At 53.2% G+C, this 22,047-nt stretch overlaps 5 protein-coding genes across 5 annotated transcripts; 4 read left to right on the top strand and 1 right to left on the bottom strand.

Annotated features, from left to right (window-relative positions):
* Positions 1-3,060: 3,060 nt before the first annotated feature.
* On the top strand, positions 3,061-4,073 carry PC9H_010250 (uncharacterized protein; the record flags this gene model as incomplete). Its single annotated transcript, XM_036779744.1, has 5 exons — positions 3,061-3,089; positions 3,144-3,153; positions 3,212-3,344; positions 3,397-3,839; positions 3,897-4,073. 5 exons carry the CDS (start codon positions 3,061-3,063, stop codon positions 4,071-4,073), a joined length of 792 nt encoding a protein of 263 aa, XP_036629133.1.
* A 258-nt stretch (positions 4,074-4,331) lies between these two features.
* On the top strand, positions 4,332-7,014 carry PC9H_010249 (uncharacterized protein; the record flags this gene model as incomplete). The annotated part of the gene is made up of 7 exons (XM_036779743.1): positions 4,332-4,362; positions 4,416-5,242; positions 5,291-5,582; positions 5,635-5,920; positions 5,970-6,380; positions 6,483-6,652; positions 6,701-7,014. The coding sequence occupies 7 exons, from the start codon at positions 4,332-4,334 to the stop codon at positions 7,012-7,014; spliced, it is 2,331 nt and encodes a 776-aa protein (XP_036629132.1).
* Positions 7,015-15,352: 8,338 nt separating this feature from the next.
* Positions 15,353-16,384, bottom strand: PC9H_010248 (uncharacterized protein; the record flags this gene model as incomplete). The annotated part of the gene is made up of 2 exons (XM_036779742.1): positions 15,353-15,911; positions 15,960-16,384. The coding sequence occupies 2 exons, from the start codon at positions 16,382-16,384 to the stop codon at positions 15,353-15,355; spliced, it is 984 nt and encodes a 327-aa protein (XP_036629131.1).
* An 840-nt stretch (positions 16,385-17,224) lies between these two features.
* PC9H_010247 (uncharacterized protein) lies at positions 17,225-17,700 on the top strand (the record flags this gene model as incomplete). The annotated part of the gene is made up of 3 exons (XM_036779741.1): positions 17,225-17,399; positions 17,477-17,623; positions 17,681-17,700. 3 exons carry the CDS (start codon positions 17,225-17,227, stop codon positions 17,698-17,700), a joined length of 342 nt encoding a protein of 113 aa, XP_036629130.1.
* A 739-nt stretch (positions 17,701-18,439) lies between these two features.
* PC9H_010246 (uncharacterized protein) lies at positions 18,440-18,776 on the top strand (the record flags this gene model as incomplete). Its single annotated transcript, XM_036779740.1, has 2 exons — positions 18,440-18,563; positions 18,619-18,776. The coding sequence occupies 2 exons, from the start codon at positions 18,440-18,442 to the stop codon at positions 18,774-18,776; spliced, it is 282 nt and encodes a 93-aa protein (XP_036629129.1).
* Between the last annotated feature and the right edge of the window lie 3,271 nt (positions 18,777-22,047).

The following is a 22,047-nucleotide window of genomic DNA, read 5'->3' as shown; positions in this document are numbered from 1 at the left end:
TGCGCAGTCTCACCTGCATTCATCACTGCAGAGACAAGGCCATCAGTACTGTAGTTGATGCGAATGTGCCGGAGAGGATGAAGAAGCTGAAACCGGTTGTTGAGGATCTTGTGCAGGAGATTACGGTGGTGGCGAGTCTGGAGTTGGAGGAAGGCAATAGGAAGAGGATGGCGTGATGGGTCGCCATGAGGGATGGTAGCTAATTGCTTTGCACGTGGACAGTGATATACGGAAAGTCGTAAATAGTTGTATAAGACTTTTGTGTATTTCCAAGGTTCTGCTCGGTGCAAGGAACGCTGTCTTAAGCGCGCATGCCTTTGCCTTGAACACGACCGGGACAACACCGGAGTACTCCGCGCATGCATATGTCTAACCCAGCCAATGCTCGTTATTTCTACGGCCTGTCTAATATTGATCTGGGACTCTTCCGGATCCCTGTTGAACCTTCAATGTTGTCAGAAAGCCTGAAAGGAGGCGTTCAAACTAGCCCCTATCAAGCTTAAAGCTCCGATGGGGTTGTTTACACCTGCATTTTCCTACCCTTGTCGGCGCGCACCTTCTCCAGTCCACCTACTGCTCCAGGCATATGCGACCTGCTCTTAGTGATTCGAAACGATTTGAAGACCAACACGGCAGATAGATGTAGTGCGGGTAGTCCACTCGTAAGTTTGCCACTTTCTGCGAAAATCGCGCGATGAGTGATGTTTTGTACATGGCCATTTTCAGGATATGACCGTCGTTCATGATCAACATGGATCAAACGCAGTGCTGCTCTTCTTGATGTAGCGGGCACGGTTCACCGACCGCGTGTCACGACTCCCACTCGCCTTCTCCATCGACTCCGTCGATACCATCGATCGATGTCAGCACACAGAGCAGTTGTTCGTCCGGTTTGCCTGCCTCTTGCTCGATCCACGGACGATCGTCGCATTCGGCCGCTCTCGGGCTCTGCACGGTTCACCGCAGACTCCCTGCGGCATCGACTCTACAGACAAACGTCGCGATCATTCACACTTGAGCACCTAACCTACTGGAAACCTGTACGGCCCACCGAAGGTTTTCAGTAGGGTTCCCTGCCGACGCTTGCAATGCAAACCTGGACGGTTGACCGCTGGGTTTCTCCACCGACGATTGTCGCAATCATCACATTCCACTCCTGCAACTCTGCACAGTTAACCGCGGGATCTCTGTGGTGTCGGCTCCACCATTACATTCTACGCGAGCGGCCACCTGCACGGTTTCACCGAAGGTTTCTTGCAGTGATCACTTTCGCGATGATATTCGCAATCACCACGACTCTGCATAATAACTGCGAGTTCTCCTCGGCGTTTATTCTGCAGACGGTCGTCGCGGTCCTCACCTCTGTACCTTGCCTGCTGAAACCTGCACGGTTCACCGAAGGTTCTCAGCAGCGTTTTCTGCCGACGATCTTCTAATCATCGCATTCGTACCTTACCTGCTGGAAACCTGTACGGTTCACCGAAGGTTCTCAGCAGCGTTTCCTGCCGACGATCTTTGTAATGCCGCCCTCAAGTCCTCCACGGTTCACAGTCCCACCCACTCTACAGCGGATCACCACAATTACGACATTCCATACTTACCCCACGAATTGCTGCAAAATCTACGCAGTAGTCAGCTCCAGGCCACCGACATCTTCACCTTCTACCTTGCCTGCTGGAAACCTGTACGGTTCACCGAAGGTTGTCAGCAGCGTTCCTTGTCAATGATCCTCCTAATCATCGCATTCGTACCTTACCTGCTGGAAACCTGTACGGTTCACCGAAGGTTGTCAGCAGCGTTCCTCGTCCACGATCTTCCCAATCATCGCATTCGGCCCCTATCATAACCTCCACGGTTGGCCGCACGTTCTCTGTAGTTTTCACTTCATGGACGGACGATGATCGCAATTGTCGCCTTCTATTATAGCCACTCTTTAGGCCCCCGTGGTTCCCCCAATCAATCCTTTAACTTGAGGATTACATTGGTTCATCATAAAAATTTCGACTCAACTGCGAATTCGTTTTATGAACGAAAAACCCATTGAAATCGGCGCGCTTCAAAAATACCATACAAGAGGCGGCCGCCTGGAAGACTTTCCGCAAAGAAATCAAGGCACACATGCTGCGGAGCAGAGGACATAGTATCAAAAAGGTCTCCAGTAAGTCCTTTTGCGCTAGACGCTGCCCTAATTACTTACTGTGCTGCTTGAAGACGTAGCTCGCCAGACTTTTATCACTGCCTAATCTACCGCCTTAAGCAATCATCCTCCCCCTGACGCGTATTTCATATGCTATCCAATACCTTTATTTAGTCGCATTCGCTGCCCTCGTACTCCTCTACTCCGCCGCTTTCTCCGCCGCATCGTTGTGCTGCCTACCCGCCCTCAACCCATAATCTTCGCCGCCCTCGTTCTCCTTTATGGATGTCTCCGACGCATAACTCATATGCCATCCACTACCTTTATTTGGTCGCATTCGCTGCCTTCGTACTTCTCACTCCGCCGCTCTTTCATGTATCGTTTCACGCTGCGTACCCGCCTTCAACTTCATGGATGCCTCTGACGTGTACCTCATACGCTATCCACTACCTTCATTTGGTCGCATTCGCTGCCCCCGTACTCATCTCCTTTAGCCAACCTCACGACGCAATTAATAAACCCTCCCTTACCTCTACTTGGTCGCATTTGCGCTGGTATTTTTTTGGCACATATACGTTACGACCGCTTGTCCGCTCGTTCAAGTTGTTTCTCAATAAATCCCCGCTGGCATAAGTATACAGTAGGCAGGTTTCGTAGTGCGGTACGTACAGGACAGTATTGACTTTTGGTTACGCGGACGAGTGGAATGTGTAGGATAAAGCATTGATGGAGTAAGATAGAAGAGGAAGAGGGGCTCTAGGAAGTATGCACATGAACAGAGCGTGCGGTGTACAGAATAGAACAGGAGATGGAGTCGTTCAGGTGAAAACGAGTACGTGCGGGGCCGCGCGCGGTTCTCGACGTCTTACCACAGACATGAACTGACAGCGTTGCGAAAAATAGGCCGCAGGACTAGTGCCGGCATGCGCTGCCCACCTGATGATTTGGATCCGTAAGCCTCGAACGCAAAAAGAGGCGCCGATAAAAATGTACCTTTACATTCAAGCCGCTTACATGTAACTTCGTAAGTGGAGGCCGGAGTCGATTTTATAGACTTTCATGCATCCTGCGTAGGTCCGACACCCAAAGAACCAGGTCCCAAGGCCGGTGTGGAGCAGTGAGGGCTTTCCAGCGGGCTTGGACGCCAGTGGGAGGCGAGTGATAGTGCGTCTATCATTCCTTCCCGTGCCCGCATTCCGTTTCTACTGTGAGTCATCGTTCTGCTTCCTCGAGCGGTGTCCATCCGTTATCGGCCCTAGTGCGTTCCGCCTCCTCGAGCCGCTGCGGCCTCTCTGCGCCTGTCCTCTCCTGTGCCGCCTTCCTGCACACGTTTGGCGTCCCGCTTCCTCAGCTCCCCGGCACCCCTCCTCGCGCCTCCAGTCCTCCTCCTGGAGGCGTCTCCACCCATCAGGCACCGGCTCACGCTCCTCCCTTCTCCACAGCCTCTCCTCCGCGCGCATGCTCCTCCACGAGCGGCGCAGCCTTCTCTGCCGCTGATAACTTTGCGGTATCTTGTACTGCTTTCTTGAGGAGGGATTCTTTCGAAGGTGGTGATGCTCATTGTGATTGTTATGGTTGCGATGACGGCGCTCGTGCTGATGGGCAGTGGGAGGCGGAAGGACACTTCGCTGTGTTCGGTATATGGCGAGAATTTGTTCTGCAAAGCGCGTTAACGCCGGGTGGGCAGGAGTTAGCTACCCAGGTACTTGTGAGCGTCGAAACGAAAAGACAGACGTCAACTAACCTTACGTGGTCCTAGTTCACGACGAGATTGGTCCTGTTTGTGAACGCACCCACTCCCGCCATGACGATCTTCAAGCACGAGTTCGCTCAGGTCAAGCTTGATTTCAATCTTCTGTCCTCGAAATCGGAAGCACTGCTCGTGATACTGCCAAGGCTGCCCGAACCGTCTGAACAAGCCCTGCGTGCGCGATGACATGGGCGATAGTAGCGTAAAGGTTTGATGGGATTGTGCCATTCGGATGGGGAGAATGCTCCTCGCCAGTGGCGGCAAGGAGACCAGGCTGGGTGTGGATGTAAAGGCGTAGAATAAATGAATGAGATATGTCGCGTATGACAAAGTGCCTGCACACCAGGTGTTTGTTTGGCTGGTGTTTGGCAAATGTGGGCGTGGGACAGCAACCGCCAGCTGCTGCAATTTGAACTTTACGCCCTTTACGCCGCTTGCCACAGAATGACAGCCACACCTGCTGTTTTTATGAAAGGTTCGTTTATATAATATCCGCCATTGCTGCCTTAAGCTCATGCAATGGTTTAGTTGAGTCCTCCGCGGCCGAGGTCTTCATCAGCAATCCCAGCACGAATACATCGTCACTAAACGGAACAGATATTCTAAGGCAAAAGGGGATGAGTGTCATACTCGAAGCCACATCAGCCTCAAAGATACGCCGCCCAGGTCCTGAGGCCTGGAAGGACTGGGGATACTTGACACAACTGGGCGAGACTTTTCGTGTTGTATACGTGCGCCTGTTTGGTCAAACTCCTCCCCTTTCCCGAGGAAATCCTGGCGACATCTGGGTCGACACCCGTGATCGTAAGATTTATTATTCCGACCATCTCCAGGTCTGGCAACCTTGGAGAGGAAACGAAGATAAGGTCTTTCACCCCATCGTCATTGGATATGAGCTACTCTGGGACGCCCTGAAGAAAACGATATCCTGGGCTTCTGCGACCACAGCTAAAAGACGAAAAGTACAGAAGAATAATACCTCCACCCTCCCGTCCTTAGACATTTGGAATCACTTGTCCGCAATCGATGAAGCAGGACCTAAGCGTCCTCGTCATATTGACATCGCCCCGCCAAGCATCCCTGAGCAAATACTCGCAATCCTTGACTCCGAAAATCTCCTTTCTTTTACTGGCGAATCACCCTCGGATTCAGCTTACAGTCATGTTCACCACGATCCCTCAATCAAGTTGCTTCCAACTGCAATCCCAACCTACACCGGGATATGGAAGCAAGATTCAATCGTCCGTGCCAAAGGAACTCAATTTCCGGAGGATGCGTCAATCGTAACATGGTTCAATGGCTTGCAAACGCCCCTCCCTTTTGTAGGTCAGAAGATTGGAATCCCAGAAACTAAAGTGAACCCTCATGCATTTCGACGCGAACACACGCTTATGAAATCTTAGGACGAGGACATCATAGGAGTGCGCTTCATGCTGGAACACGGGAAGGATGCAACCATGACTCCCCTTGGGGAACGAGAGCCTCCTGTCTTGGTTCTGGATGCTTCCGAGATCAATAGGCACGATCGTCTCGCTGCCCGGGCCTTTTGCGATCGAATTCGCCGGTCTCTAGCCGCCGGACGGCCCGTCCTAGTTAATGACTTCGAGGCCCTTGGCGCGGATCAGATTTTTGATTGGAGTGTTGACGAGTGGAAGGAAGATTTGACTAGCCCTGAGCGGCCGGTCATCTGGCAAGGTTCGTTCTTTCATTCCATGTCTCTCAGTGACGGAGCTGATGAATAATACAGATGCGGAGCTTCGTGCGCGTGGTAAAGTCCTTCTTCAAAGCGAAGACGACGACCAGGATGACGGACGCCCAGAAACCAGTCTATCCCAGGATCCGTATTGGATCCGCGGGCCTGGGAAGCGCCGGTCCAAACCGAAGCCTACCTGCGAACTCGGAACCTCGCAGGGATCCACAATCCATCGTATTGGGAAACTGAAGGACTTTGTCGCGTCGCTGGAGTCACCCACGACATGTGGCAACCTTTTGGACTGCGTTAGCTTTAATGATGAGATCCCTTTCTTCGTCAGGTGAGCATCCGACTGTATGCCTTGTCAGCCCCCTCATTACCTGCTTTAGGCGAATACGCGACCATATGCAGTCACTTGAGGCTACAGAGAAAAGGAACTACGCTAACTCCAAATCCTCGGGGAGAGCCACCGGAAAGGCTAGCCTACCCAAAGCAGAAGCTGCCAGCCCAGGCGACATTTCCTGGGACATGCTCGCTCTCAACGAGTGGAAGCTCGTCACGTCGGCCGGTTTCCTCACTCATCCTCATCACGACGCAGGCGGACTATCGACCTGGGTAACGATGAAGTCAGGCATGAAAATCTGGGGGATATTAAGGCCGAAAGTCTTCACAGAGGAAGGCATCGATTTTGAAACCGGTACAAGGCGCTTCCTTTCAGCCACCGAAGCAATCCTCAACGCAGAGTCGATCAAAGATCACGCAGATCTGTTCATTCTGATGCTGACTCCCGGGGCTGTTCTGTGCGTGCTAATTTGTACTCTTTTGCGCTGGCTGCACTCTTATCACCCTCCCAGCCTCCAGCCTCCCGGATTTCTTCATCTCGTTTACTCACCAATCCGCAGTATCGCTCTTGGGGGTCATTTTTTGACCCATGACTCGCTTCACCTCACTGCTTGGAGCCGTCGCATCGAGCATTCCATCGGAACTTTCTCGACAAACGCCGAGCATCCATGTGTTGAGCGTTACCTTGCTCGCATGATGCTCTGCCTGGAGTTCGAGGCAGGCCAATCGCGTTGGTTCTCTATTCTGTTGTGTCGATTTTCAACTAATACGCCCGTAGGTCCTTGTAAACCACTGCTAGCGCTGGCGTTGATGATCCTGGACTACCAGTCCTTCACGCACGAGTCAATTCTGGCGCCTCAACGTACCCATGAGTGGAAGAACGAGTTGGCTGCCGCCACGCTCTTCGCCAAAACACTATGCATCAGAGCTTTAAAGCTAAAGCAGAGCACCACTCTTCCGGCCCTCTGTAAAGCGGTGCGAAACGCGTTGAAGAGCACGCTGTGGTGGACTGAGGACTCTCAAGTGCTCACGGTGCCGCAGTTGAAACAGAATGTTGATTTGCCGACTGCCATTCCCTACCATCCCGAGTAGACTTAATCCCCTGCTCGAATAGATGCTCTACTTCACAATGAAAGTCCTGGTCAAGAGGAGTTCCGCTCCAAATTCGGCTACACTTATTATCATTCTGCAAAATTGTATAAAAAGACGGTGTACTGCCGTGTACTAGCCAAGCAATCCACCTCAAAGGTTCAGATGACTGATATTTCCATATGAGGGTACAGTCCCAGTCACCAGAATTAATGAAGTGTCAAACTCCGGGGTGGTTTCGCACACGCGGGCTAGGGTAGGGCACGGGTTACGGCGGTACACGGGTGGTGCGGGTGCCAGGTGGGGTGACACCACATGTTACCGCCACCCGTACCGGTACCGCGGTGTTCACGGCTTCTGCCATCCAAAGGGGTCTGTAGCCATACTCACAGTTTCTCAGTAAAATACATGCAAATCAAGGCTTCAATGACCATTATTCAACTACTCAAGCATACAATTCAAGCAGTAATTTATGGATGTATTATATTGTACGGTGAGGCAGGCATTGAGGGCGAAGGCGCTGGGGTGCTGCGTGAAGCGAAAATGCCGTACGCTCACATCGAGCGACACAGAGGTGGTGCAGCAGGGGAGCCGTACGCACGCATCTAGCAGCGCAGCGGTAGCGAGGTGGTTGTCGTCGTATTCCAAGTACCGTACGCACGCATTCAACGGCGCAGAGGGCAAGGGCTGGTGATGGTGGATGGTAGTGATGCCCCGGAAAAGCCGTGTGCACGCGTTGAGCGGCGCAGCGGGCTGAGGAGGGTTGCCGAGGCGGTGGCGAGGTCGTCGTCGTCGTCGTCGTCGTTCCAAATACCGTACGCACGCGTGCAACGGCGCAGAGGGCAAGGGCTGGTGATGGTGGATGGTGGTGATGGCACGAAAAAGCCTTACACACGCGTTGGGCGGCACAGAGGGCAGTGGACGGTGGTGGACGCGGACGGATGGGTGGTGGACGTGGTAGTGTTGGCACAAAAAGGCCGTGCGCACGCGTCAAGTGGCGCAGAGGGCAGCGGCGGTGGTGGTGGGTGTGCGAGAGGTTGTGTGCATGCACGAGGAGACGCGGTGCGGAATGGCACCAAGACCTAAGGCAATATCAGTATAAAAACAAAAAAGAAAGGTATGTCGCGCACCTGGTACCCGTAGAGTGATCTCAACGTATCCTGGCACCTTATTTCCGAGCATGGGGAGACGCGGTACAGAATGGCACCAAGATCTAAGGCAATGTCAGTGTAAAAAGAAAAAAAGAAAGGTATGTCCCGCACCTGGTACCCGTAGAGTGATCTTATTAATAACGTATCCTTGTTTTCGAGTGCGCTAGCCGTGATAGAATAGTCTCAACGCGCATCTCAGCTGTTGACTCGACCGTTCCCACGATCACTCACTGGCCCCTATCATTGAGGCAACAATATTAATCTAATGTACTCGAAACAAGACTAATACTGGAGTCTGTTATTAGATATTGCATATACAGAGTCTATATAACATATTAAATCCTTCTATGAGTTGGTTTTACCTTAGAAAACAGAGCCCGGACCTCCAGGCTAACGTTCTGTTGGGCGGAGTTCCTAGTTGGTCTTGTTTGGTTCCAAAGCTGCTGCGCTGACTTCAACGTTTCAACGTTTTTTTTTTCAACGCCGACCCCCGCCCTTGCGCCAAGCGAGCTGCCAAGCGACACTAGCATCGTTGATGCCCCTGAACCCCCCTATGTCTACAGTTGCTTCTCATTCAACGTCTAAAGGCTGGTTGCATGTACTGATCCAACCAATAACAGATAAGACATCGTTGGTTGCCATGTAGCCAGGGCTAAGCTCGTCAATTTTGTGACGCGTTCTTCATTTATCAAGGTTCGTCGGTCGCTTACTTGTTTGTGCTGCACTAAATGGATTTGGTATTCTTGTAGGCAAGCTCGTCGACGTTGCTGGCGCGTTCCGGATGTCGAACAACGTCCTATCTGCCGGCGTCCTAGTGTGGCGCAGTTCACGACCACGCGCACATTTGCAACAGCAATGTGTTCTTCACTTATGGAGGTTCGTCTATCGCATAATCTATTCAACGTTCCGCTAAAGGGATTTGAAATATATTTTAGACACCATTAAACCTGTACCAGGTCAACATAGAACCCAGCTGACTGTCTGTTATAGGCGCGTCCAAGGAACCCCTCAGGGGCTACCAGGGGGCGCGCCCACGTGCGTTTCCCGACTATGGGCTCGGGCCGCGCTTATACGCGGCCACGCGGACTTCCCGGATTACGGACTAAGTACATACTCGAGCACATTGTAGTTACTACGACCGAACTCATTACTGTTTCGTGAACGCGCGGACGCCGCGTGTTCCTTAGTATATAGTCCTGTATCGTACATACAGCTACCTTAGTTCGAATATTAGTTCTTTCTCCGCACTCGCATCTCACTCCTCTAGTGGGTTCTCCCCCCGTCGCACCCCTTCGCCTCCGCCCGTACCCTCGGTACCCGCGTAGGACTCCCCCCCCGGAAATACAGGGCACGCAAGAGTGTGGGAGGCGCAGCCAGTAGCTGAAGCCAAGCCCGTACGTCCTCGTTTCCCCCGTTCCCCCACGCGTCTACGTGGAACCGCGCACCCGCGGGTCCGCGTATCCCGAGCCCCCCCCCTGCGAGTGTGGCTCTTAACAGTATATTCGAACTCACAACCCAGCTCTTGCTCTCGTCCCCGCAAGTCCTTGTCAACATCATGGCTGGTGGCACTCAAGCGGGCCCATCGCGGCCTACTCGCGTGAGCCAACAAGCCGCCGCCACCCTCGTCTCTCCGCTACACACCACGGCCCACGCGCGCAGCCACGCCAACAAAGGAAAAGCTCCTGCGGTTCCGCGTCTGCGTGCGACGTCTTCACCGTCGTTTCCTCCGTTCCGCTCCCCTACGGTCGCCGCGGGAGTTGCCCCGCAACCCGCGCCCCCTCCAGAGACACCCAAGTCCGAACCCATCCAGTCCTTTCCCCCGTTCAACGTCCTGTCCCCGATCCATTCCCGCTCGATCCCTTCGAATGAAGAGCGCGCTCCCTCGCTTCCGGCGAGCAACCGTGGGTCAGAACAGGCGGACGAGGAGAAGCAACCCTCGTTCCACGGTTCTGGACCGCGGCACCCCTGGGATTCCGACAACGGCTCCGAAGACCACTTCCGCCCTGCGGACCACGCGTTCCTTCACGCGCTATCCGCGCTCAGCAGAGAAATCAAGGACATCCATAATCGTGAGTCATCCGCTACCCCTGCCGCTCCTTCCGCCTCTCGTCCCAAACCCCGCACCCCCGACCCTTACGACGGGTCCGACCCGTTGAAACTCAACACATTCCTCGTACAACTCAAGCTCTACTTCAACGCCACCCCCGCACTCGCCTCCGACGAGGATAAAGTGACGTTCGCCTGCTCGTACCTCAAGGGAAACGCGTTCGCCTACTTTCAGCCCGAGCTGATCGATGACGCCGCGGACCCCGAATGGCTCCATAGCTACTCGACCTTCGTTCAAGTTCTCCAAGAGAATTTTGGTGCGTTTGACGCTACCGCGGAGGCTGAAGCGGCATTGGACCAACTCAAGATGGGGGACAGGCAACGCATAAGTAAGTACAATGTGTTGTTCCAGCAGCACTCTGCGTTGGTGTCCTGGGGCCCCGCGGCTCTCCAACACCGTTACTACCAGGGTCTCCCGGACAGAATCAAGGACGCTCTTCTGAACCACTCGAAGCCGGGCTCGCTCGCACGGCTCCGCTCCCTCGCGCAGGCCATTGACCAGCGTCACTGGGAACGGGAGGCCGAGCGTACGCGCAACACCCGCGCCTCCGAGAAATCCGCGCCTGCGAAATCCTCTTCCGCGTCCACCCCGTCATCTAAGTCCCCCGCTCCTTCGTCCTCGAAATCTTCGTCCTCGGCTCCCCGCGCAACCGCAACTTCCAAAGACTCCACTCACCTCGGCGCCAACGGCAAACTCACTCCTGAGGAACGTCAACGACGTTTCGACAACGAGCTCTGTTTGTTCTGCGGCGGCGCGGGGCACAAGGCGAACAAATGCCTGAAGAGCCAGAAGAAGGCCAAGGCCCGCGCCGCGGTCGCTGAACCCGCGGAAGACGCAGAGTCCACCGCGCACGTCTCTGACGCCGAATCGAAAAACTGACTGGCGCCTCCGAGTCTCCGGCTCGTGTAGGTCGCCCCCCTGTTCTATGGCCGGCAGTTTGTAGATTAAACGGTTCCGCGCTCTCCTCGCCTTCCGCGTTACATTTACTACTTACTTCTAATTCGCTCTCGGACTCCCTCGCTCGTTTTCGTGCTCTCGTTGATTCTGGTTCGACCCATTGTTTCGTAGATACTATGTTCTCTCGTTCACATGGACTCATTACTTACCCTATAACTCCTATTAAACTACTGCTTTTCGATGGTACCTCTAACAACTTCATTACCGAAGCCATAGATATCCATCTCCGGTTCCCGTCTGGCGACAATATGACTGTCACTTGTCTTGTGACCCCTCTGGATCCGTCCTGTTCTGTGGTTCTTGGATACGACTGGCTCTCCCGCTACAATCCGTTGATTGACTGGGCTCAGAGCAGCATCATTTTCCGTTCCCCAATTCTCGACACTCCTAGTATAAGGCCTTGCGCGCCGCCCGCGGTGCGCGCTACCTCTTGCGTTGAAGCATCTCCTTCGACACCCTCGACTCCGACCTCGGCCCCGACTTCGTCCTCTCCGCCTAACATCTCACTGGTCAACGCAGCCGCGTTCCGCGCTGCGTCCCGACTTGCGGGATCGACGGTTTTTCAGATTATGATACGACCCGAGACCACCTCCGCCAGAGCCGCTAGCATAACCGACCCCGACCTATCCACGGTCCCCAAAGAATACCATGAATTCTCGGACGTGTTTAGTAAAGGCAAGGCCGACACACTAGCTGAACACCGACCTTATGACCTCAAGATTGAACTCGAAGACGGTGCCGCGCCTCCGGTCGGCGCCATGTACTCGCTTTCGCAATCAGAGCAGCAGACCTTAAAGGAGTTTATCGACGAACACCTCGGACTTGGATTTATACGATCCAGCAAGTCGCCCCACGGCGCACCCGTTCTTTTTGTCAAGAAGAAAGACGGCTCCCTTCGGCTTTGCGTCGATTACCGCGGCCTCAATCGCATCTCGAAGAAAGACCGCTATCCCTTGCCCCTCATCTCGGATCTCCTCGATACTCCACGCAAAGCATCGGTATATACAAAGATCGACCTTCGGCACGCATACCATCTGGTACGCATCGCTGAGGGAGACGAATGGAAAACCACGTTCCGGACCCGCTACGGCTCCTTCGAGTGGTTGGTTGTACCCTTCGGGTTGACTAACGCTCCCTCCGCGTTCCAGCGATTCATGAACGACATTTTTGCAGATCTCCTCGACGTCTATGTTATCATTTACCTGGATGATATACTAATCTACTCTGATAACATGGCAGATCACAAGAAACACGTCAAGGAGGTTCTCCGTCGGCTCCGCCAACACAAACTCTACGCGCGCGCCGACAAATGCGAATTCCACGCGGACACTGTGGAATATCTCGGCTACATTCTCTCCCCGCAAGGTCTTACCATGGATAATTCGAAAGTCAAGACGATCCAAGACTGGCCGGAACCGCGGAAGATTCGCGACATACAATCCTTCCTCGGCTTTGCCAATTTCTACCGCCGCTTCATCCGGAACTACTCGGATATTGTGGTCCCCTTGACCCGTCGCACGCGCAAAGGACTGCCCTGGAATTGGGATCAGGCAGCACGCGACTCCTTCAACGCGCTCAAACGAGCGTTCACCTCGGCCCCCGTGCTTACGCATTGGGTACCGGACGCGCCACTTGTCGTGGAGACGGACGCCTCGGACTACGCGCTAGGCGCGATTCTGTCCATCTACACGTCAGACGGCGAAATCCACCCAGTCGCGTTTCACTCACGCACCTTCAGCTCTATAGAACTGAACTACGACGTTCACGACAAGGAACTCCTGGCCATTTTCGAAGCATTCCGCGTCTGGCGCCATTACCTGGAAGGGTCTGGTAAGCCAATCGACGTGGTTACTGATCATAAGAACCTAGAATACTTCTCGACCACCAAGATTCTGACCCGCCGCCAAGCGCGGTGGTCCGAGTACCTCTCACAATTTAACCTCCTCATCCGCTTCCGTCCCGGAAGGCTCGGCTCCAAACCCGACGCCCTCACAAGACGTTGGGATGTCTACCTTAGGGAGGGAGGCGACGGCTATGCTACGGTCAACCCTCAAAATTTGAAGCCTATATTCTCGAACGAACAGCTGACCGCGTCTATCCGCGCGACTTACCTCTGGGAACCCGCGCTCCGCGGTTCCATTATTATGGACACAGAGAAGTTGCACGAAGATATTATTAACGCTTATCTGCTAGACCCAGTTACCAAGGCCCGACTCGAAAATCTTGAACCACGGTGGTCGCGCTCCGAAGATAATCTACTTCGCCTCGACGGCCGCGTCTACGTCCCCGACCACGGAGATCTTCGCCTCCGCGTACTCCGTTTCAAACATGATCATATCCTCGCTGGACATTACGGGCAGAACAAGACCATTGAACTTGTGCGCCGCGAATATACGTGGCCGAAACTTCGAGAATTCGTTCAACATTACTGCAAGTCTTGTACCACCTGTATGCGTAGCAAGCCCCAGCGTCACAAGCCCTACGGCATGCTACGACAACTTCCGGTTCCCGTTCGACCTTGGGACTCGATCTCTATGGATTTTATCGAGAAACTTCCCCTGTCCCTCGGGTACGACTCCATCCTCGTCGTGATGGACCGACTCTCCAAGCAGGGAATCTTCATTCCGTGCCACGACACCATCACTTCGGAAGGGCTAGCTAAGTTATTCGTTATTCATGTTTTCTCTAAACACGGAGTCCCCGCGCACGTCACGTCTGACCGCGGCTCCGAGTTCGTTTCTCGCTTCTTCCGGTCCTTAGGAAAAGGGTTGGACATGAAGCTCCACTTCACTTCAGGATATCATCCTGAAGGTGATGGCCAAACGGAGCGTACTAACCAAACCCTTGAGCAATACTTACGTGTTTATTGTAATTATCAACAGGATAACTGGGCTGACCTCTTGCCCCTCGCCGAGTTCGCATTCAACAACGCTCCTAGTGTTACCACTGGAGTATCTCCGTTCTTTGCGAACAAAGGTTATCACCCCAATCTCTCCCTTAATCCCGACCTCGACCTCGCCTCGGCCCGCGCAAGAACCTTCGTAACCGACCTCGACGAGCTCCATCAAGAGCTACGTACCGCGATGACTGAGGCGCAAGCCCGTTATCAAGGACCAGCCGATCGTCGCCGCGCACCCGCGCCGGATTTCAAGGTTGGCGAAAAGGTTTTTGTGAAGGCCAAATTCTTCCGTACCACGCGCCCCTCGCACAAACTCGCGGAGAAATTCCTCGGTCCGTTCGAAATCATTCACCAAGCAGGACCCTCTTCGTTCACTATCCGTCTCCCGGAAAATCTCCGCGGGGTCCACCCCGTCTTCCACGTCTCTATGCTCGAACCCGAGACACCCAACGCGATTCCAAATCGCGTACAATCCCCTCCCCCACCCATTGAAGTCGATGGTAACGACGAATTTGAAATAGCTGAAATTGTAGACTCCAAAATCGACCGTCGACGGAAAGTAAAACTTCAATACTACGTTCGATGGCTCGGCTACGAACACACTGATGAAGAATTCTCGTGGCTCTCCGCGGACGAGCTCGGGCACGCGCAGGAACTCGTCGCAGAATTCCACCTGCGCTATCCTGACAAGCCCGGACCCGCGTAATGTTCCTTCATCTCATTTTCTCTATTTCTTTCCGCGTTACCGCGCACCCCACTCAACATCTTTTTTCTCTCCCCGTGCGCACCGCGCTTGTATCACCTGTAGATTGCTCCGTCGCGCACCAGCGCATTTACCCTCCTTTCTCTTATTTTCCCCGCGCTCCCGTGCATTCTCCATCTACACTCGCGACAAGCCCACGCGCACCCGCGCCCTCTATCAGAACACCAACCTCACCGCGCATCCGCGCCTCAATACTTTTCCCTTATTTCCTGCTCGCTCCGCGCGCACCCGCGCCCACTACCTTACATATACTACACTCTCCTAAATTCTTAAGTTCCCTCTCTTTTCTTTTCTTTCTTGTGCTAGGTTCTTCTTACTTACGATCACACCGTGGTCTGCTAGTTATAAATTACAAAAAAAAAAAGAAAAGAGACAGACACAAAACACAAAAAATATGCAATGTAGATAGGTAGATACATTTTCCTTTTTTTTCCTCGCGCGCCGACAAGGGCCCCGCGCTCACCCTACCCGCTATCCTCCTCACTTCCCTCCTCGCCGCTGCTCTCCACCGCCCTCCCTGTCCCTGCCCAAACCATCCCCTCGTCCGTGTCCTCCGCGTCCTCCTCGTCCGTCGCATCCGCGGGCCCTGCGTCCTGCGCGCCGTCGCTGTCGCTCGTCGACGGAGCCTTGGCCCCATCGACCTCCATCTCGTCCCCCGTGGCATCCGCGTCGTCCCCACTCGTCGAGGGTACTGGCGGCAATGCTGCGGCCCATGCCATTTGCGGCATGCGTTCCCGAGCGACGACGTCCGCGGGCAGCCCAACAACGCCAGCAATACGGGCCACGGCGTCCGCCACCGCGTCAATCTTCTGCTCTAGGCGCAACAGCGCCTCCGACCGGGCGAGTACATGAACCGACAGGTCGAAGACCTGCGCGGCAAGCTCCCCCAGCGACTCCGCCACGGTGGGTTCCGCGCTCGCTGCGGGCGGCGCTGCTTGCACGCTACCTCGAGCCCCACCTGCGCCGTTCCCGCAGCGCACATGCCGCTGCTTGCATTCCCAGCAAGTGCGGGCGTTCTTAACCCTGTGAGACGCATCAGTAAGCGTATAGAAAAAAAGGAGGCGGACTTACAGCCGCTGGTGGCACTCGAGGTTGCGCTGTACGCACCCGAGGCATGCCACCTCCCGTGCCGGCCCTTTGGGCTCCACCTCCCTCGCCGTTTCTCCTCTCCCCGCCGCCCGCTCCCTCGTCCCCGGCCCTGTGCTACTACCTGCGACGGCGTTCCCCGTCGCCTCCAGGCCCCGACTATCGTCATGGCGGGCCCGTGCCGCGACGTACTCCGCTACCGCCGCCCGCACGCGCGCGTCTTCCGCAGCCCTCCGCGCCCTCAGCTTCTCCCGACGACGCCTTCGTTCATCCTTCTCGAGACGGGCGTCCGCCTCGGCGATGTCGTCGTCCTCGCGCCGCCGCTTCTCCTCCCGTCGCCGCCGTTCATCGTCAGGATCGTGTGGCGTTGGATTGTGGTGGTCATTCGGCCTTTTCTGAGTGGGCGCCATTATGGCCTCGCTGCTCCGCGCTTCCGCCTTTTATACTGCTGACACATCTCGCCTCCGCGCTTCTTTCGCTCACGTGCACGCAGAGGCTGACTCACCACGGACCCTCATGACGCCCACACCGCATCATCACCATACCACCGCGCGTCATGAGTGTCTAGGCCTCTATGGGTCTCGGCCTTAAAGGGGAGGTACTGTTATAGGCGCGTCCAAGGAACCCCTCAGGGGCTACCAGGGGGCGCGCCCACGTGCGTTTCCCGACTATGGGCTCGGGCCGCGCTTATACGCGGCCACGCGGACTTCCCGGATTACGGACTAAGTACATACTCGAGCACATTGTAGTTACTACGACCGAACTCATTACTGTTTCGTGAACGCGCGGACGCCGCGTGTTCCTTAGTATATAGTCCTGTATCGTACATACAGCTACCTTAGTTCGAATATTAGTTCTTTCTCCGCACTCGCATCTCACTCCTCTAGTGGGTTCTCCCCCCGTCGCACCCCTTCGCCTCCGCCCGTACCCTCGGTACCCGCGTAGGACTCCCCCCCCGGAAATACAGGGCACGCAAGAGTGTGGGAGGCGCAGCCAGTAGCTGAAGCCAAGCCCGTACGTCCTCGTTTCCCCCGTTCCCCCACGCGTCTACGTGGAACCGCGCACCCGCGGGTCCGCGTATCCCGAGCCCCCCCCCTGCGAGTGTGGCTCTTAACACTGTCACACAGCAGCATGTTTTTTTTTTCATTACGTATGTTTCATCCTTCAGTCTATGGCCGCTCACTAATCATTTTAGTGTCTGCATCACAGTTTTAAGCAGGCTTCCGTTGTACTTTCCAGCAGCGAGCGCAATGCCTGCGTCCTCTCGCGCTTCTCAGCCCTCCTCCAGGGCGACGTCACCTGCCCCTTCTCATTCGTCGAATAAATCTTCGCTTTCCGACCAGATCAAGCAGAAGGTTTCGAGCGGGTTCAACAAAGTCAAGAAAGTCACTAAGGCCCTTACTCGGCCTCTCAAGAAGAAGTCTCGTCGCATTAGCGATGATGACAACGCTGCATATCTCTTATTTTAATTTTGTGTTGTCCTAACTGAAGCTTTCCTTTAGCCTCCGTCCATACTCGATCTTCCGCGGCGCCGTCCCAGCCCATCGAGATACCCAGTGACGACGACGACAGCAATCAACCAAAGTCAAAGAAACAAACAAAAGTTCAGGTATCACAAGAGCAGAAGCAGAAGGATCAGGCTCAGCTTGGTTCGTTTTTCAATTACTCCCTCCTCATGTGTCTGAACTCATGCTTATATCTCATAGACCGTGCTCGCAAAAGCTGACGCTCCCCCGCTTACAACTTCTTCAACACCGAGAACGTCACGATCAAGTACGACGACAAAGGACACGGTTACCAGTGGTTCAAGTGCTCGGCCTCCGTTTGCAAACAAAGCGGCGGGGTTAAACGCTACCTTCATACTGGCGACCGGGCAAGCACCACTAATCTCTTCTCGCACGCTCGCCAGTGCTTTGGCGACAAGGCCGTTGATGCAGGAACCAAGCCGGATACCGACCGCGACGGCAGCATATTTGCAGCATGGGACCGGCCTGGGCAGGAGCCTGTTGTCGCGTCCTATCGGCAGCATACGTCCTCTGAAACACGGTGAGCCAGTTCGATGTTCATTATTCTTATGATTTATAATCTAATTACTCGACTAGTGCCCACTTGGTGAAGTGGATTACTGAGGCCAATCGACCAATACGGATTGTAGAAGACCGCGGCTTCAGGACGTTGATGCGCACCGGACGACCAAGCCTAGAGCTTCCTATCTCAAGGACTTGCACCGAGTTCTTTGGGTAAGTGTTCGCCTTTTCATCTTTCATTAAAGTCATTCATTGACCCACTCCTTCTCCTCCTCCTCCTTGGACCTCCAACGCACTTCCGGATAACGCAGCGTTTCTCTGCAATGCTCGGACTCGCACCATTCACTTTAGATGTTCAAATCATCGACGGTATGGTTCTCCAAAGACAATGTGTGCACAATCGCGACGGTTGTTCTGTAAATGGATCGCTTTGACGAAATGTTATCGGAACCTGATGAATCCCTTCACCCTGCTGTGAAAGTTGGGATGGCCTTTGCACGCCGCACCATGAATAAGTACTACTCAAAGACGGACCTCTCATCTGTCTATCGCATCGCGATTGGTGAGTCATATACCGGTATAATTATGCTTCCCTACTGAAGGTTGTTCCCTTGTAGCTCTCCACCCCGGACTGGAGTTTGACTACTTCGAGGTCAAGCAATGGAAGAGAAGGTGGATCAACGACGCCAAGGACCTCCTTCGGACTACGTACGACAAATACGTCACCAAATATTACAAAGCAGGTTGTTTAATTTGGTTTTTTAGCGGTTTTTAACGCGATGTATGCTCAAAATCCAGGTCATACTCATGGTGAGTCACATTCCGGTCAGGCTCAAATGAGCACGTTCTGAGATTCGCTGAATCCACTGTTCGGATGGCGCACTAAGCAAAATCATCAAGCAGAGCATGTTCAAGTATGATTTATCACCGTTTTTAACCGATTTTTGAATTTATGTATGTTCAAAACTAATCAGCGCGCAGCTCTCAAGGGATCCTGTTTGCTCGTGTTGTATGAAGACCCCCGCGGCGTCACTGTTCTATTCCCTTATCTGCATACTTGCGATTTACAAATTCTTGGGTGATCTAGCTGCTACTTAACGGTTCGCATTTTCATTGCCATCCACAGCAATTGGATAGCCTCATCCATCATTCCGTCACTGATCATGCATTTGCCGTCGCGCGAGTGGACTTTGTCATGTGGCATAATGCAAGTCCACATCATATGTGCGCAACTCACAGAATATCCCGCGGCTGTCAAGCCCAGGTCTTCAACGTGGCGCAGATGGGACACCTGGAGTTGCTGCGCATAAATATGTATCGAGTGCTGTTGGGACACTCCGCGGATGTGTGCGGTCTTGACGGTGTTCTTGCGCAGTCTGCAGGACATGAACCTTGGCGACAGGTCTGATGTGTGGTGCTCGCTGCATCGGTTATCTCGTCATGCGATCCCCCGCATCTTGTTCTCATGCTCAAGACCCTCCCCGCTCTTACCATCTCACTTCGTCAGCTCTATCACGCACCATCTTCCACAGCGGAGGAAATATTGGTGCGCCCTCTTTTTTTGTTCTTTGGTTCACCGCCTTTGAACTGAGACTACCATATTTTTATATACACATTCGTTCACGACACTTCACGAGTGCTACAACCACGCAAAGTTCTGTCCACATACACCACGCTATAGCCTAACCCTAGCGTCTCACAAATCCCGTCCATTCGCGATCGCTTCCACGAGTATGTGAGTTCATATGCGATGTTTCCCACTGTTCCGTCCCTCATTCTCACTTTCGTTCTGTTTTCAGAATTTGGAAATCGCATGAACATGAGCATGCTCATACCCATTTCGACCTTCATTCGTCATCGTCGTGATTTTCAGGCATCAATCCCGCTTCAAGCGCTTTGTCGATCCGGTACACTACGAAGAAGGTACAGAAGATCTACGACTACTGATTTGTCGGTACGCACATATTCTCTCTTTAGACCGAATATCGAATCTCAATCGCGTTCCACTAAGCCCCCCACTTTTATTTCAGTCGATTGTCGTGTACCAGCGCCCTCGGTACGTGTTGGTCATAATCGCAGCAGTTCTCTGATTCTGCCGAACGCCAGCAGTAATTGCCAGTGTTACTCATAATTTGCCTCTGGACTTCGGTATAAGCTGGCGCGCTCTTGGGCTCAATATCGATCAAGATCGGGCCTTGCTACGCATATGAGCAATGGCTCAACGCGCATCTTACTATATCTCGTTACTACACTCTCAGTGCATCGAGGACCAACTCTACCCTGGGACTCAATCCACAAGCACGGCTTAACACAGGCTTCTCTGTGCATTTATGCTTGAAACCATTGACCCGCCTTCCATACTGATCAAGTTTGGTCACTAGATATCCTCAATGCACGCGTTTTGGTAGCTTGGCCACCCGCTTACATTAGATCCTGTCACATCGAACATAGCGCTCTCCTTCAGGAAGACGTTCGCTACCTCTGGCCAAGACTGCACAAGCGATGTGTCTCATTAAAGCGTCCTCCTATCAAGTTGGTGAGAGAATTTGTTTTCATTTCTCATTCTCTGCTTATTTGGCACCTACTTAGTCCCTGCCCAGCTTCACGTATTCCAGCAATCGGCGACATTCCATGTTCTCCTCGGTCGACTCAACTCGCGCTACAGCTTCGCATTTTGCGAAAGTGCTGCTCTAGGCGTCTCATGGCGGTTCATCATGGCGGTCCCAACGATTAATGAATGAGTTTCCAATAAGCCGACCGCACGAAGGCACAGCGAGGCGTTCCACGTGTACCTTAGTTTGGCCAAGCATAGCATCAGCAAAAACAATAATCGGTACCATTGTCTTCCGTGACCTGCCTGCCTAGACGTCAAAATTTCCAGCATAATCGGGGTATCGTTCGGTCACCCTTGTCCGAAGCCTATCAAGCTCGTGTCTAACCCTCAACGCTGGATTGATTCGACGCTGATGAGTCGTAGCCTGGGATAGCTGTGGTACGGTATAATAGACCCGTAAGACACAACCAGAGAATATCCCGTAATATCGGCTAGGAAAGTTGTCCAATAGAAATATTGAGTACGAGACTCGGATAGGACGAAAGGACTGAGATCAAGGCTAAAGTGCCGGACTAGTCACAAGTGCGGGAGAATCGGAAACATAACGTAGAAGTGCCGGAAACACAATGCGGAAGTGCCGGATAGGAAGATCCGGTGAAAGAATGCGGAAAACTCTGAGGACGATGAATGAAAGGACTGTTTGGAAGAAGAACCGGTCAAGCGGCGAAGTGCCGGATGCACGGAATATGGAAATGCAAGGATCGGCACGTAGAGCCGCCGGTAGAAGAGCCGATGAAACGCAGAGAAACGCAGGGGAACAAAGGGGAACGCAATGAACTCGGTGAAACGCAGTAGAACGCAGTATAACGCAGGAGAACGCAGTGAAACGCAGTAAAACACAGTGAAAACGCAGTGAACTCGGTGGAACGCAATGAAACGCAGTGGGAACGCCACGGGATACGGTATAATCGCTGAAAGGACAACGGTAACCGAAGAAAGATCAGCCGGACAAGTGCCGAACGAATGGCAGGTGAATCGGCAAATGCCACCCATAGACGTACTAATAATACATTATATTGTGGCCATAGCCTAAAACACAATACATTATGTTTCGGCACATTCCGTGCCGGCCATTTAATTGCTAGAATTGCTTTGCTAGGCCTGCTATGGCCTGGATATCTGTAAATAATCGCCAAAAATGGCAATAAATGGTATTTTTTTCGCTTTTTTCATTAGATTCTACTACTGTAGTGGTTTGTAGTCCGCTTTTTCCATTACAATATGCTATTATAATGCTTTGTAGTCCGCTTTTTCCATTACAATATGCTATTATAATGCTTTCTAGGGCGCTTTTTCATTAGAAATGGTTCATTAGATCAGTTTGTAATGCACTTTTGTAATGAAATTTCGAAAATTGGTTTTCAGCCTTGGGTCCCATAACAAAAGTTGTTAGTTGGATTAGATTGATTAGTAAATCTGAAGAGACCTCGTT

Source organism: Pleurotus ostreatus, assembly GCF_014466165.1.
Source record: "Pleurotus ostreatus strain PC9 chromosome Unknown scaffold_7, whole genome shotgun sequence".
Taxonomy (NCBI): Eukaryota; Fungi; Basidiomycota; class Agaricomycetes; order Agaricales; family Pleurotaceae; genus Pleurotus; species Pleurotus ostreatus.
Note: the sequence above shows the minus strand (reverse complement) of the source record. Positions and strands in the feature narration are given on the sequence as shown.